The sequence below is a fragment of the Antennarius striatus genome, chromosome 1, assembly GCF_040054535.1.
Source record: "Antennarius striatus isolate MH-2024 chromosome 1, ASM4005453v1, whole genome shotgun sequence".
Classification (NCBI taxonomy): domain Eukaryota; kingdom Metazoa; phylum Chordata; class Actinopteri; order Lophiiformes; family Antennariidae; genus Antennarius; species Antennarius striatus.
In genome coordinates, this window is record NC_090776.1 from 30,002,993 (window position 1) to 30,019,143 (window position 16,151).

The following is a 16,151-nucleotide window of genomic DNA, read 5'->3' on the forward strand; positions in this document are numbered from 1 at the left end:
CCATCTTAAGATTGCATGAGAGGATTTTTTTTTTTTTAACATTTGCTTTTATCTTTCTGGAAATTATGCATGGATCTTGTTGAAATAACACATTTATATTCTAGGCATAGTTTCTATGAGTCCCTAACTTCAGATTGCAGGGCTAGAATATGATTTTGTACAGTGCTCTATTCATTTACAGTACTGTATTTGGAACTGTTGAGTCCTGGCAGGGCAACGAGTGTCTCGTTTTAATTTCTTTTAAATTTGTTTTCACTAAGTTTTTGACTTTACTTGATGAAATAAAGAGACGGGGGGACGGACGGACAGACGGACAGACAGACATAGATAAATAGATGGATAGAGAGATAGAGAGATAGATATAAATAGGTTTGTGTTATTTTTGTCTTCTTTATTATTAATGTCACAATTTCACATGTTATCACACTATTTTAAGAGTTTAAATAATATAATAGACAACTTCTGAGTACAAGCTGAAGTTAAAGTGAAAGATAAGCAAAAGCATCCTTGAACTCAAGACGCTAAAGAGGAAGGAAAGCAAGGAGACATAAATAGCTTGGTGAAGAGCCTCTGCCAAATGATGCTTTGAAATTATCTACAAATGCTATAATCCAGATTAACAATGTCTTAAAATTCCAGGGTTAAGCAACATAATGCCTTCTAATGTATCTTTTAATGGATGCTGTCATCCATCATGTATTTTCATTATATGGAATAAATGTTGCAGCAGAAAATGGATCCTGACAGCACTTACCAGTGCGTGTGAGACTGGTTAAAAGTACACGAGTAGTAAGATATTTTTCCTGAAAGTGCATTGATGCACTTCTTGAATATCCTCTGTCAGACCTCTTGATAAATCCGGCTGAAAGCTGCAACAGTGACTGCACTTTCCTCTGATATTATCGAATGTTTTGCTTCATGAAAGCATAACAGCATTCTGTTATACAGGTAACAAACATAGCGGCTAAATACGAATGCAGTCTGACCAAAAGGGCTTGTAGTAATTTTTGGTTTGTTTGCTCAACATAATGAGCTGTGTATTTAAAAGTCCCAACATGTATAGTTTCACCTTTCCCTTGTTTAATAAAAGGCACATGCAAATATATATATGCACGTGTATATAGTAAATTTTGAATGGTAAAGCCTAATGCATGTGTAGGTATATATATGAGATACTCACAGGTGGACAAAATTTTTGGTACCCCTCTGTTAGTGAAAGAAAAGCCCACAATGGTCAATGAAACTGATTGAAACTGACAAAAGTAATAACAAATAAAAGTCTACTGAAAACTAACCAAAGAAAATCAGACATGGTTTTGGGTTTTTCTGTCATTAAGAGAGAAGTACCAACAATTTTGTCCACATGTCTATGCTATACCCATCATATGTTTCAACTACATTGGAGTGATCAGAGGACCCAGAGGGCACTATTGAGCGGGCCTCGTTGTGCCAGTAAAAAAATCTGTGGGTAACAGAAATTAGAAATAAGTCGACTTTGCTGTGATGTGAAGATGGAATGTGGTTCAAAAGTCTTGGATCCCTGCTTTAAATAATAATGTGAGCAACATGCTGGCTTGCACAAAAAGCAGTACGAGACAAATAATATGTCTGTGAACACTTGTAAAAGAAAATTAGCCCATACTTGATGTTTGCTTGTTGGATTTCCAGACAGGCAATAGCTGCAGAGAAAAGGGAAAATTTATACATTTGCATGGCTGCTGTACATAAGAAAAAAATGGTAAAAATGTCCAATACACTTAATGTGGAGGCAACTGGCTAAAAGGTCCAACTTTGAAGCCACTGTAAGGAATTCAAGCACCAACTTTCTACCATGTAGAAGGCAATAGACAGGCCTCAGTCAGCAAGGTCCTTTAACCTCCTTGTGCATAGCAGCAGTACCCACAGCCCACTGAGTTGAGTGGTCCAAATATGATCCTCTCAAAATTCTCTGCAACCCTTTTCCTCAGAATGCTCCTATTCAGACACTTTAGTTCGTCTTTCTTTCTGATGGATGTCAGTATGGGAGATAAACTGCTAAAAGGTACAGGATCATCATGCTGCTAGTCGTAAATGATCTTGTTACTAGTTATTAGAAAGAAATCTCTTAAAAGCCAAAGATTATTTGGATGTGGCTTATATTTGGACGGTGCAGCTTGCTTTAAGTGGTTTGACCTGGTTAGTTTAGGAGGGAGTATGAGGTGTATCAGGGAGTCTGGAGGTGTCGTCTGTTTGTGGCACTATGAGGCTAAACACTGAGGGGAAAGGGAGAGAGGGAGAGAAAGTCTTTCTTTGTTGAATCATTGATGGACTTGGTCCACTCTGTGGTCTCGTTCACGGTGCAGCGTGCAGCAGCAGGGTGGACCGTGAATCATGTCTCGTCTCCAAAAACGTCCACATAAAGTTTGTGTGTGTGTGTGTGTGTTTGTGTGTGTGTGTGTGTGTGTGTGTGTGAAACCATTTTTGTGCACACATGGATACATGGAATGCTTACATGGAATCACTGTTTTCATCTAATTTAGAAAAATAAATTAGATGATATAAGATAATATTAGATAATATAAACCATATATTTCATAGATGGTTCATATTAAATGAATAAACCACATTTCCACTGATTTCCACTGAACCACTGATATTTTCTGTCTGAGAAACACAAAATGACCCCTGACTACATATCTAAAGGGGAGCCTATGAATGTCTAGCACTAAAACATTAATGTTATACTGGAGTCCAGTGGAATAAGGCTTTCTGTTGCGCTGCAGTGCACATTCAGTGTTAGACTGAGATGGGCAAAAGGATGTGTTGCATCTGCTGCGGTAAAAGCTTAGCTTTAATCCTATCACATCATGGTTCAAAAGAACCTGAGGGGGGTTGATAAGAATGAAAAGTGACATGTTGGCAGAATAATGACGGTCTATCAGGTGAAGATGCATTCCATTTGAATGCTGCAGGTTTGGGCCTCAGTTATCTGCTTATGTGTACTGAAGAGGTACTTGTTTTCCAGTTGGCTCCTCCTGCTACTATAAATCCTGAACGCAGTAATCCTACCTTCCTGTCCCTTTCAGAGAAAAAAGAAGGTATCAAATGTATTATTGGGATGTTTGTCACCTGAATCTCAAATGACATCCAATTAATACACTGGAGCTTTCTGTACGAGTGGTGCACTCGTGACCTTTAACAATCTTTATCAGTTATCTGTTATCTTGTAAATTTCACTGTCTGTAAAATTTTCTGTAACATTTCATAACTGTATGTGCAAATTCTATTCACATGCACATACACAAATGTTAGCCTAGATGGCAAACAATCTTGGCCCTCATTTGTTTTACTCTCACAGTTTTAGAGAGGCCAACAGATTACCCTTCTCAGACAATCCTCTGAAATGCTTCCAGATTGGATTTGCGAGGCTGAAGTGAAGTTGGTTGAAGCTGAGATTAAGCCCTATGCTTGGATAAAGGGTAATCTGTCAAAGCCATCGCCATATCATGGTGGACGCTCAAGACTTCTCATTCCCTGACATCTCTTATTGCAGCATACAAAAAAAATTGGTCTCTGGACTGTCTGAACTATTAATTCTAAGGAAATAATGATGCTAAAAATCAATATTCTCCACATTTTCAGAGGCAAGCTTTTTTGCATGGGTTCTGTTTCATAACTTCATGGTAATGTCTGAATCTGACATTATCTCTTGTCTTGCTTGCTTTTTCTTTATTTCCTATTACCCAAATATATTCTCTCTTCCTCTGATGCACACAAAGCCCCACCTCTTTTTTCTCCATTCTCTTTCAAACGCACCAAAAAAAAAAGCCATGCAAGAGGACATTGCACACTTGCTCCAAACCACTCTACTTTCCACTTCACTTAGCTTCACTTCAGTCCACTCAAAATGATGTCATATCAACAAAGGGTTGTGGTGGATAGACTGTGCCAAAATAATAATGCACATGGTAACTCGAAGCCCCCAATGGGAGATGTGTTATGTGAGCACTTAGCATTCATTATTTAATCAGATACAAGAGTCCTGATTACAACAAAAGTTAAAACCAAATACCCCTGCTTGTCTCACTTTCTCTTCATATTATTTAATGTGGCCAATGTGGTGCTTTGTCCAAGTGGGAGATTTTCTGGTAGTTGTACAGAATGATAAGGACAGAGCCCTTGGGAGCATAAGCAACCAGTAGACACTTTGTATGCGGCTGCTCTTCTGGCAGTCAATCAGATGCTAATGTAGCCATAATGGACATAGAGAGGAGGAGGGGGGGTGACAGAGAGAGGAGAGAGAGAGAGAGAGAGAGAGAGAGAGAGAGAGAGAGAGAGAGAGAGAGAGAGAGAGAGATGAGAGAGATGGATATGAACAGGGCGTCAGTCTCCTGTCAGCCCTTAAGCTGCTTTAGAGGATTGCTGGGTGTTTTTCCTCTCCCTCACTCTAAAACATACCGCTGCTATCAGCTCTGAGTGAGTACAGGAGAGGCCAGGGGCCCAGAGCCTTCAATATGCATCTTCGAGACACATGGCAGGACAGCTTCATAATCTGTTATCTCTTTGTATTATTGACAGAAAGACACTCAATAAAGTTTGTGGAATTTTTCAGCGTAAAAATGGATTGGAAATTCACTGACCTAAATATGTACCATTCCTACGGGCACCTTAAGATATATATTTTCATCATTAATAGCAAAAGAAACCAATAGATAGTGGATGTTCACTGTAAAGGTTTGAACCATTCAAATTTGGTAAATTTGATGATTGGAGTAGATATAAATGAAATTAAATAAGAATAAACATCCAGAATTATATTTTCTAATTATGTGAAATACTGTATATCTTCCCAGTGAAGTTCTTTCACTGGTGGTCTAGTGGTTAGGATTCAGCACTCTCACCGCCACGACTCCTGGTCAGGCAACTTACTTTTACGTAATTTACCTCCGGGATTACTAAAGTGTCTGTCTGTCTGTCTGTCTGTCTGTCTGTCTGTCTGTCTGTCTGTCTGTCTGTCTGTCTGTCTGTCTGTCTGTCTGTCTGTCTGTCTGTCTGTCTGTCTGTCTGTCTGTCTGTCTGTCTGTCTGTCTGTCTGTCTGTCTGTCTGTCTGTCTGTCGGTCTGTCGGTCTGTCTGTCTGTTAGTCCATCCGTCCATCCATCCGAAAGGAGTATCCAGAAAGGTATAGCATACTGAAATGGTACCCTTAAGGATTCAGCCAAAATAAACAAGGCAGTCAGAGACTGCAACATCCCGTGACACCCCTGAATTCCAAATTTTACCCTGACCTACATTGACCTAGTTTTCCAAAGGTGAAGGTCATCATCACATTTTTGTGCCTCTGGCTTCCTGAAAATGTTGCTTTTTGTTTTGTGATTACCGGTGTATCTCATCAGGTTTCTGAGATGTGTAATAAGAAGGTACGAAAGTGAAAATTTGACTCAACCTAGTTTTTCAAGGTCAAAGTCATCATCTCATTTTCACCCCCTTTGCTTTTTGTTTCATCTTTCTATCTGTAATGGTTGCGAAGATATTTGGTGGACGGACGGAGGGACCAACGCACAAACACTGACAAATACATCACAGCTTCACGGGATGTAAGGATTTGAGGAAACATACAATTCACGAAGAGGCAACGCCTTTCTGCTCTAAATAAATTCATTCATTCATTCATTCATTCATTCATTCATTCATTTTCTCAATCCACTTCATCTGCTTGCGCGGGTCACGGAGAGCTCAGCTTGTGTTAGGACGTGAGGTGGGGAAACTCTGGGCGCGACTCTAAATAACTTTTGCCAGCTAAAAAAGAATAAATCAAATATACATCGATGAAACTTTAGGCCAATAAGCTTCAGCTTCATTCATATACATTCAGGCGGCAGTGGCTCAGCGGTAGAGCAGAGGTCTTGAAGACAGATCGCCCAGCCATCGGTGGATCGATTCCCGCTCCCGCCAGAACATCTCCGGAGTGTGAGGGAGGCGTCAGCTCACCTCCCAGCCACTGCCGAGGCGCCCTTGAGCAAGGCGCCGTCCCCCTTACAAGCTGCTCTATTGGGGCGCACTCCAGGAAGCTGCTGCCCGTCACTCAGGCTCCCGATGTACAGCTTGATGTTGTGTTGTATACTAACTGCATGATTACAGGCCCCTTTGTGTGCTGTGGTTGTTTCAGGGGCCTGTACATACATAGTGTGTGAAAAACTAACACAAAAAAATGTAACAAATGTACACCTGAGTGACAAATGTAATTTCCCCTAGGGGATCAATAAAGTGTATCTTCTTCTTCTTCTTCTTCTTCTACTTGTATGCTTATACATACTGATGCATGCTTGTGTAACATAACTGTCCTTTTTAAAAACTAGATAATTATTATTTATTATTAGACCAAAATGTTTTGTATTTAAACACAATTCAACATTTCCTCATTCGGTTCTATGAGTTATTTATTTATTTAATTTTTGGGCCAATAGCACTGTCGAGTGGAGAAATTAAGATATTGCAGTTGTGGAGTTACATTTCTATCACAATCCACGGGGTGGCGCTGTGGCAGAACCGAAATACTGTACCTCTGACCTTTGTATCTCCGGACAGTCACGAACAATGTCGGAGAAACCCGAGGTCGATCCAGGAAGTGCCTCCTATATTGTCAATCCGTTGTTAGAGTGATGTGTTGATGCTGTTGCAGAGGGTACTGCTGTGTCGGAACAGGGCTTTTGCTCAAACGGGACATCGAAATGTATTAAAAAGGCACTCCTAACCAAAGGAACGACAAGATTTAAGGTGTGTGACTCAGCCGTCAGTGGGGAAGCTCTGTTATTTCTCTGGTTGCTCGTATGTAGCGTTAGCATCATAGCCGTGCTAGCTTCTGTTCGTGGCTAATGTTACTTAGCAAATGGTATTTACCATCCATTGTGGATACATTAGATTTGTGTAGCTAGCTAGCGTCCGTGCCCTGTGGGTATGCCCTCTACAGATAGCAGTGCTGTAGGAATTCGATAAAGGGCTGTAATCTAAATCACAGCTTTATAAATAATATGTTGAGATACAATATAATATACAGAGTATTTGTGTTTTCTCTGAAAAATGCGAATTTTTTAGTTACGTTTCTGTGTAACTGCACAGACCAGTCCACATATTTGTACAGGTAATCTTATTTATGTGCCGTTGGTTTCAGGTGAGGCTGGAGACAACCGCAGTAGTATTTAAGAAATAATTAGAGGTAATCGATGTGTGTTCGTAATTGCTTGGTATTTTTATTGCCGCTGTAGTTACTCATTTCGGACATAGGTCTGAACACCCCGGATATGATGAAGTCACCACCTCGGAGTTAAACAATCTTATAACTGTGAGACTATCTGCTCAAAATATTGTCGATGTCACCACATGTACACGAACAGACATTATGAGGATTGTTTTTGTTCTTTCCTTGGGCGAAAAGCGCTTGCAAAGTAGACATCGCACTGATGGATTCATCTTGAGAGGATGCAGACATTGTACCAGTTTGTTTGTGGTAACACTGAAGTTTACACCTTTTTATACTTTTCAAGTTATTCGATTTAACAATTATGTACTAAACAAATATGAAGCCAACAGTCCTGTAATGAAACTTATCTGCATAAGGTTAATAATATCCAACTTTTTAAAAAAAATAAAACTCTTGCTCCAGTTGTGTGATCACAGCCTGAGAGTCTTTACTTTGCTGTTTTGCCACGAGATAGTTGAAATTTACGTACACCTACAGGCATGTACAGTTCAGCAAATTTACAACCATCATATGACCATAACATTTAGCTACATATTAAGGCCTACAGACTAAACACACGCACATTGTGTCTGTGTGTGTGTGTGACACAACAGTGTCACACAGCTAACATAATGTGTCTTCATTCATAATGCAAAAGCTGGAAGTGTTACATTCCTCATTCTGGCTTTCACGAGGAAAAAGGAAGCATTCAAATTGTGACTAAACTGTATTTAATGTGAACTTTATTTCTTAAACTGCATTTTTTTGTGAATAACTTGCTTTTCTGTTTAAGAAAGCGTGCCATATTGAATGCTAATATGTAGTGTTCCATTAAAAGAGTAGTTGAACGAAAGGAGAATTGTCAAGATACTGTCAGTCTCTTCAAATCCTAAGCAAGGTTTCCGGGTTAGCTCATATGGTGTGTTAAAAAGAGGAAATCACTGACTCATTATTATTTGTAAAATAGTATAAATAGAACGTTGCTGATTTTCAGTTGGCACAAAAATTCTCATGCTTTAGGTAAGTATTTTCAAGTCAACAGATCAGATTTAAGGTCAGTGTTATTTGACCGTGTATTTTCTTTGAGAATTTTTATTTGTGTTTCAGTAGCAGTGCCCATGTTATAACCGGCCTAAAGTTTAAATATTATATATGATCTAAAAAGCCAATTGTTTGTGAACACTGTCTTTTAAAACAGTCTATATACAGCATAGAAAGACTTGAATCAGAATCATTGATATTGTAAGATATGTCACCATTACTCTCCCTTATAATACAGTAATCACAGGTTACCTGACCAGTCGTGTTGCCCCTGTGGTATCAGCTTCCCAGGCCTCTAATACGGACTGTATTTGCATTTCTGTCTTCCAACACTTTTTTTTGATAGTCTTCTAACATGTAAAGTTTTTGTATGCAAGCAGAAACCACCACCAGTGTGGTGTTTGGAAGGTTGCCTGACTGACCAGTCAAGTTAAGATTAAAGGGCTTATCCCTGCACCACCTGTCTCACTGGAGATGTATTATTTCATTTAAATGTAATAAAAGGGTGAAGCCCTTCACTTGATATCGTTACATTAGAATTTACTGGGACACCACACCAACAAATGAAAGCAGTAACTCTCCTTAGCAAAATGAATACAGTTGATCAATTGTGAAAGTGGAAAGGCATGTTAAACAAGATTCTCCCATGAAAAAAATTTCTTGTAGGTATGTTACTGACTTTCATTCCAAGAATGAAGCACCTATGTAAACTTGGTTGTCAAAGATAGTATGATGATGTACAGCCACATGCCTTTCCTTTATCGGTATATGTCTTTGAGTTTTTGTTTCTTTGCTTTGAGTTCTGTTCTGCAAACACTATATAAACTTTACTTTCCAATGCCTATTTATGCCTTTTTATTTGTATATTCATGGTGGGTTGTTTTCTATTCTTTTTAGGTGTTGGTAATACTTTCTGTGTGCTTTTGTGTGCTCACTGTGCTGTGTGTAGTGCTGATTAAATTAAATTTCTGGTGACCATTTGTCTTTTCCCCAAACACTCTACTACATGAAATGTGAACTTTCTCTGCCTGGCCCTCAACACTTTTATTTTATGAATGAAGGGCTAATGTGAGATAAGTTAATTGAATATTATCACACAGCACACTTAAACATTGTTTTATATTTGTACAGGTTGTGTGGCTGTCATTTGGTGTATAATCTATGAAATATTGTCTAGTCCTTTTTATTGTGAGAAGATAAAGACAATTGCACTAAATTTTCTTTTGAATGCTTTCTCTATTTCCTTAGGCAGGATGCAAACTTCAAACCACCGACTAAGAGACATGGAGCAGCACCACCCGCTGTTGTCAGCTGGATCTGATGTTGAATCAGGGAGCCTGTCAGCCGGAGTGATTGTCGGAGGTTCCCATGCAGGCCACACAGCAGGGAACCGCTCAGTGTGGTTCATCCAGGACAGTTGTGGGATGGTGTGTGCCTCCATAACTTGGTTCCTGGTGCTGTATGCTGAATTTGTGGTGAACTTTGTCATGCTGCTGCCCAGTAAGAGCTTCTGGTACTCACTGCTAAATGGGGCCACCTTCAACTCCCTGGCTGTCCTTGCATTGGCCTCACATCTGCGCACCATGATGACTGACCCGGTAAGATGTTAATGAATCCAAGAGCCCATAAGATTGAGACTGAAGATGGAGGAAAGCCCACACTAAAAGCCAGTGAGAGAATAAATTCACAAACAAATGTCAAATTACAAGAATCACACTGTAATATATTTGTAACTCCTCGTAGCTACTCATGGTGAGCTCACTAATTCATGCTTTGTGTAATGTAGGTCAAATAGTTTGGTAATTTTGTGAAAACATTGACTCATAAACTTGATGTGTCATGAAAGCTGCATAGATGCTATCTAACAGCAAAGCCTTACAAATAATATTTAAAGCCATTAAACTATGCACAGAAGGTTGTGCAGTTGTAATATCTGAGTGTTCAAGTGAGCTGTCAAGGTTTTAGGTTTATTCATGCATTTCACTGATAGTTACAGCCACATTAAGAATCACCAGAGATTACTTCTATTCAAATGTAATGTGCCTTGCTTTTTGTCAAACAAAAGGAGAAAGCATTTCTTGCAAATTCAGTCAAAATAAAGCATCCAGTCTTACTTAAGAGCAAGTGATTATTACAGCAGTATGTCCAAATGGTGGGTGCTTTTTTCACAAAACAATATAAAAATGCATATTAAACTTCACATTATGTAGTAATGGCAAAATCTACCAGTACTTAGTTTCTTTAAATTTAATTTTATATACTGGTTTGATCCCCGAAGGGACATTAAGAATGCACACTCTAGCTACTGATTCAAACGCATGCATGACATTAAAGACTGGCATTTTTTTCTTTATCTGTTTTACATTCCTCTTAGGGCGCAGTTCCAAAGGGCAATGCAACCAAGGAGTACATGGAGAGCTTACAGCTGAAACCTGGTGAAGTTATCTACAAATGCCCCAAGTGCTGCAGCATAAAGCCTGAGAGAGCCCACCACTGCAGGTCGGTCTCCATGTAGCCAATTAAGTTGTGACATCTTCATCATGCAGCATCTGTATCTGCATATTTGCTGTAAACAGGATCAGTATACTTGATGATGTTGGCACTAATTCTTTCACATGTGAACCTCTTTTCTCATCTGGTTACAGTATTTGTAAAAGATGCATCAGAAAGATGGATCACCACTGTCCATGGGTCAATAACTGTGTAGGAGAAAAGAATCAAAGATTCTTTGTTCTATTCACGGTAAGTACTCAAAAACTCATAGAGTAGTATATGTAGTTTCATCAATGTGTGTGGTAAGGAATAGGAATGCACATTTCACAGTAATTCCTATTTGTTAATTTGTGTTTAAATAATTAATGACTAAGAAAGTTAACCTTTGTTAAATGACATATGGTCAGTAGTGTCTCTCTCCTCTCTTCTATCTGCAGATGTACATAGCCTTGATTTCTGCCCATGCCCTGGGTCTCAGTGGTATGCACTTTGTAACCTGTATTAAAGCCCAGTGGAATGGTAGGTCCTCTCTGTTTTACAGCTTTGAATATGCTATTGCAAATACTATTGGACAAATACAGAATATTACAAAGATGGAGTTTAGTAGCAACCTTTTGTGCAAGAAAACTGCTTGAAACTGCTAAGATCTGAGTTGGAGTGGAAACAGATTTTATATTGTTTCAAGGTCTTTTCAAGTCATTGGAGTTGTACCACACAATCTAAGCAGAGCTGCCATTGATCTTATCCCACTTCCCACAGGAAATGTGGATAATATTTCATTCTATTCTCCAGGCTGGACTTCCTTCTACAAGTTAATGCTCTGACTTTAAACAAGCAGTCCAGATTAAACAAAGATGTCTCCTTTTTTGCAATTTTTAGAAAATATGTTTAGATCTTCTCCTTTGTCTTTTGACACATTGATATGCCAATACATTTACAAATAAAAATTACTATTATTGACAGAATTGGTACATTTTAAGAAAATGAAGTAACATTTTGTTTATAGCTCAAAAATATGTTAAAGTATGCATTGGCTCTTTTATATAGGCAGGATTTTATTAGGGTCAGTGTTTTTTTTGTTTTTCTTAATTTTATTTTAGGCCCTCAACAGCCAGAATTAGTAAAACATTAATTCAAAAAAATATTTCTATGAATTTACTTATTATGCATTTCCAATGTTTAGCATGAAATAATGCTTCTGCCTGTCTTCCTGTGACCAGAATGCAGTGACTTCTCTCCTGGGGTGTCAGTGCTGCTGCTGATTTTCCTTTGTCTAGAAGCCATCCTCTTCCTCACGTTCACAGCTGTAATGTTTGGCACACAGATCCACTCCATCTGCAATGATGAAACGGTCAGTGTCCATCACACCCTGAAAGCCTTGTTCTTCTCAGCAGACTGTGTGTAGTAAGGAAGGTCACTATAATAAGAGGGCATCAAGGAATAATACAAGTGAACCCAAATTGGCGGAGTGTATGTTGATAATGATGTTGTATTTATTAATACAGGTTTTTGTCAGGTTTCATGAGACTGCATGTGTTAGCATTCTTGCATGCTAAAGACCCAAAGAAAAGAGAAAATAATGAAGACCATTTTATTTAAAGAGGGTTTTCTATTGCTTGCTTACAGGAAATTGAACGTCTTAAAAATGAGAAGCCCACATGGGAGCGTCATATGAGATGGGATGGAATGAAAGCTGTATTTGGGGGCCCACCCTCACTGCTGTGGTGCAATCCATTCACGGGCCTGCGTCTTCGGCGCCTGCTGCTGTTGACCTATGGTCGTCGCACCGGGTCTGAGTTTTCGGTCTGAGAAAAAAAACAGACTGGTGGGGCTCACCAAAACATGACTGTATTAAGCAAGATGTCCTGTATGCCCTCCTTAGACTGTGATAAAACTGACTTTTGTTCCCTGACTCAATCCATCGTGTGGGTGACAGGGGAGATGGGCTGAACCTGTGGGACCCCAGCAAGACCCCAGCAAACCATGAGCCCTGCTAAAAGTTTATGAACTCACTCTCACCTGAGGATGTAGACCTTTGGTCTCCATGTTTGTTGAACAACTGGAATTTTGATTCCCACATGAGCAGGTTATTGGTTTGTTTGTGTGTTTTAATGTAAAGCATGCAGTATGTAACTCATGTGAGACTTTTACTCCTTGTGAAACCGTCCAAGGTGGAGTTTCAACCTGACTCATGTACCTTCTTAAGGTAAATACTTAAGCAGTATTTCTTTGCTCTCCACATGAGATTCAAGATTTGTTTTTTGGGTTTTTTGTTTGTTAGTTTTTGAGCGTGGACAAACATCAATCTTTAATTATTACTGGACTCAGATAAAGTCTCAATGGGGAAATGCTTGAACCTGCACCACTGGACCCAGTCAGTCAGGGACTGCATTACTTATATGGCATTTGAGAAAAGGTGTGGATAAGGAGTTGAATGGACATCAGACCTGGAACTGTGCTGCCTGTATGTACATTTATAATGCCTCAATTTATCTGGATCTCAGACAGGAATCATGGCTTTCACTACAGTATATTCAAATGAATAATGAACAGGCTACTATGAACAAACATCATTTTTACACAAAGCAAAAGAGTGGTTGTTTTTCTGTCTTCACCTCCATTGTCATTTTTAATTTCTTGGGCTGAAACGGGGGGGGGGGGATTCTTTAGCATAGTGACTATTCCTCAAAGCCTGGCCGTATTGACTTACTGGAGATGTTAACTCTGTATCTTCATCTAGGCGAAAAAAAATACTGATTTGTATTAATTGTACTCATATCCATAAATTTGCGATTCTACCATTCCTACATGCTGCTCAACATCGCATCCCTTAAATGTCCAAAACACTAAATAAGTGATTCAGGTTGAACAACCTTGGCTGCTGAACTAACCGAATGTTGTTATGTATGAATGGTCAAAATATGTTTGCTGTAAACTGCAGGTTATCTATGGTTATCTATGTATATATAAGGAATCCATATGCATTTGGACAAGAGAGGCTTTATCATAGTATTTTATTTCTGAAAAGCAACCATACAAACGCATATCAGAGCCAGCATTCAGATATAATGGCTTTGCATGCTCCTTGGCCACCATGTGGTGCCGCATTGTGAAAAGGAAATTTAAAAACCCTAGTATAACCTCCTTTTGCTCATTGTGAAATCATTTTAGTCGACAGACTTTAGCTCCTTTGTGGAGTCAGTCTGTAGACGTACGAAGGACCTGCTTTGCTGGATGGAGGGGAGGGGCCAGGCACATTATACAGCTTTACTAAGGCACAGGGAGCTCAGCAGATACCTGGCTTATCTTTCATACTTCAGGCCTGGAATGCCCAGTGGCAGGCAGTGGCAGTGTCTTCACAATGTTAAAAAAAAACATATATCCATGCCTTTATACTCGTGCAGTTAAGTGAATTTATCAACATGAATGGATTTTGTCCTTATTGCCATATTTATTAAAGTGTTTAATCCGTTTTGTGACAGCTGTCCCATTTTTACATCAGCCGTGAGATCAGGATTTTTAGTTCTTGTTTGGTTTGATGTTGTCCATGTATTGTCAGTAAGTGTGTCTTCATTCTCAATGTCTAATTTTTTTTATCATGCATTGGACAATTTTCTGCTGTTTGGTCTTGTCTGTGGGTTTGAGGAGAAGGAACTGTGTCTAATTGTTTACACTAAATGATGACGTTTGATGCTGTACAGCTATGATAACATGCTGTTATCACAGTGTAAAACTTAGAAAACTTTGGAATATTAATATCAGGGGATTTAATTAATGCTGGTCTCTTTTCTTATTCTACTGGAGTAGATCAATTCAGTGACAGTATTCATCTAAACATTGGAAAAATATTATTTTTCCTTAAAGTCCATTTTCCAGTCATGCTCAGTGTACTCCTTCATTTATGAGGTGCAAAACGATGAGATGTCCTCAAGCATGTCCATAAAGGTCAAGTACAATCTCTTTCATTTATATGTACAAAAGCCTTGCAAGAAAAAAACAGTAGTATTTGCTCAAATTTGTTAATATTATAACATTAGTTAAAAAGCTTAAATGAATTGGAAAAAATTACACAAAATCCAAAAATTGAAAAACAAAAATGAGAATTAGCGTAAATATTGAGTATTGCGGTACAGTAACTGTTTATTCTAATATGCTGCTAAACCTTTAGTGAGAGAACATCAGAAATAATTGTGGATTGATAGATAAGGTGCTGTTGACTGATTAAAGTATTTGGCATTAACAAGCAGTTTTCAGGAATACCGGTTGTTGATTTAGAAAAGGAAAAGTCCTATCTTTTGACAAAGCTCAGATGCTGTAGTTGTGTTTTAAATTCTGATTTTGTTTCAGAATGACTTTTGAAGTCATGCTCAGCAACAGAATCAGAATAATGATTTTTTTAAAAAGGGATTTATCACTAATTACATTTTTCCCACCTTCTGCTGTATAAGTTACTATAACACAACAACCACAGGGAATGGTGCACTGAATTCTATGACTACAAAGGTTTTATTCAATGCAGTTCAGGAAATCTGGGCAGAAAATATGGGGTCAAAAAGTTTTATGAAGGAACAACAATTTTCAATCAGATTGTTTCCCCAATAACAAAAGTCCTTTAGCTGTTTGAACTAATTATAAGGTTGACCAGTATCAGCTGAATGTTTTTTATGAATATACTGTATCCCAATCTTATAATGTCTTAAATATTTATTGTCATTATTTTACATAATAAACTTGATGAAATTAAAACTTGTGATTGTGAATCATGTACAACTGTTTTCTCCGCTTGTGGGTTTTGTTTCTGGATGCCATGGGAAGTGTGTTTTTCATTAGAACATGAAAAACAAATCTTCAAATCACATCAGTACTTCAACTCTTGACGGATACAGATTAACAGTGGAATGTAATGCAGAGAGCGCACTCTGCTGACAATGATGAAACCATTCAAGACATTATGTAAATTTGAAATACTACACTGAAATATATAGTGCATCCAAATGAAAAAGTAACTTGCAGCAGTTTATGGGAATTTACATTTTCTCAATTCAGGAATTTAGAAAAATTCACATTTTGAGTCTGGATAAGATAGAAAGATGAGGGAGAAGGCCAGAGTAAAACCATAGATCAGAGCTTTTGCTTTGTTCAGTGGCAGCAGGTCAGAGCACTAGCTTTGATTTTTGACCTATGCAAGTAGGGTAAAATTTTGAATTCGGGGGTGTCGTGGGATGTTGCAGTCTGACTGCATTGGTTCTTGTTTCTTTTTTAAACGTCTGTTGAAGACATGTGACGTCTCCATTTCACTCCTAAGTACATTTTCACAGATAAGAAAAAATGGGAATTTGACCAAATTCATTTCCATTTAATTAATAGTCTCGTAAGACTGTTGAGAGAGCGTCATTCGG

The 16,151-nt window shown here is 38.5% G+C and overlaps 1 protein-coding gene across 2 annotated transcripts; it reads left to right on the plus strand.

The window, feature by feature from the left end:
- Positions 1-6,635: 6,635 nt before the first annotated feature.
- zdhhc7 (zinc finger DHHC-type palmitoyltransferase 7) lies at positions 6,636-15,438 on the plus strand. 2 transcript variants are annotated; one of them, XM_068313408.1, is made up of 7 exons: positions 6,636-6,755; positions 9,508-9,857; positions 10,634-10,758; positions 10,905-11,001; positions 11,190-11,271; positions 11,973-12,103; positions 12,379-15,438. In XM_068313408.1, exons 2-7 carry the CDS (start codon positions 9,513-9,515, stop codon positions 12,559-12,561), a joined length of 963 nt encoding a protein of 320 aa, XP_068169509.1. In that variant the 5' UTR covers positions 6,636-6,755; positions 9,508-9,512; the 3' UTR covers positions 12,562-15,438. The 2 variants fall into 2 exon arrangements, with proteins under 2 accessions (XP_068169509.1, XP_068169517.1); XM_068313416.1 differs by having other exon boundaries at positions 6,642-6,755; positions 9,512-9,857.
- The last annotated feature ends 713 nt before the right edge of the window (positions 15,439-16,151 follow it).

Bases quoted from the DNA above. Each gene is read 5' to 3' on its own strand.
- zdhhc7 (XM_068313408.1), top strand. From the start codon at position 9,513: ATGCAAACTTCAAACCACCGACTAAGAGACATGGAGCAGCACCACCCG. The intron at 9,858-10,633 runs GTAAGATGTTAA...CATTCCTCTTAG, and splicing joins GCACCATGATGACTGACCCG to GGCGCAGTTCCAAAGGGCAA. The intron at 11,272-11,972 runs GTAGGTCCTCTC...TCCTGTGACCAG, and splicing joins TATTAAAGCCCAGTGGAATG to AATGCAGTGACTTCTCTCCT.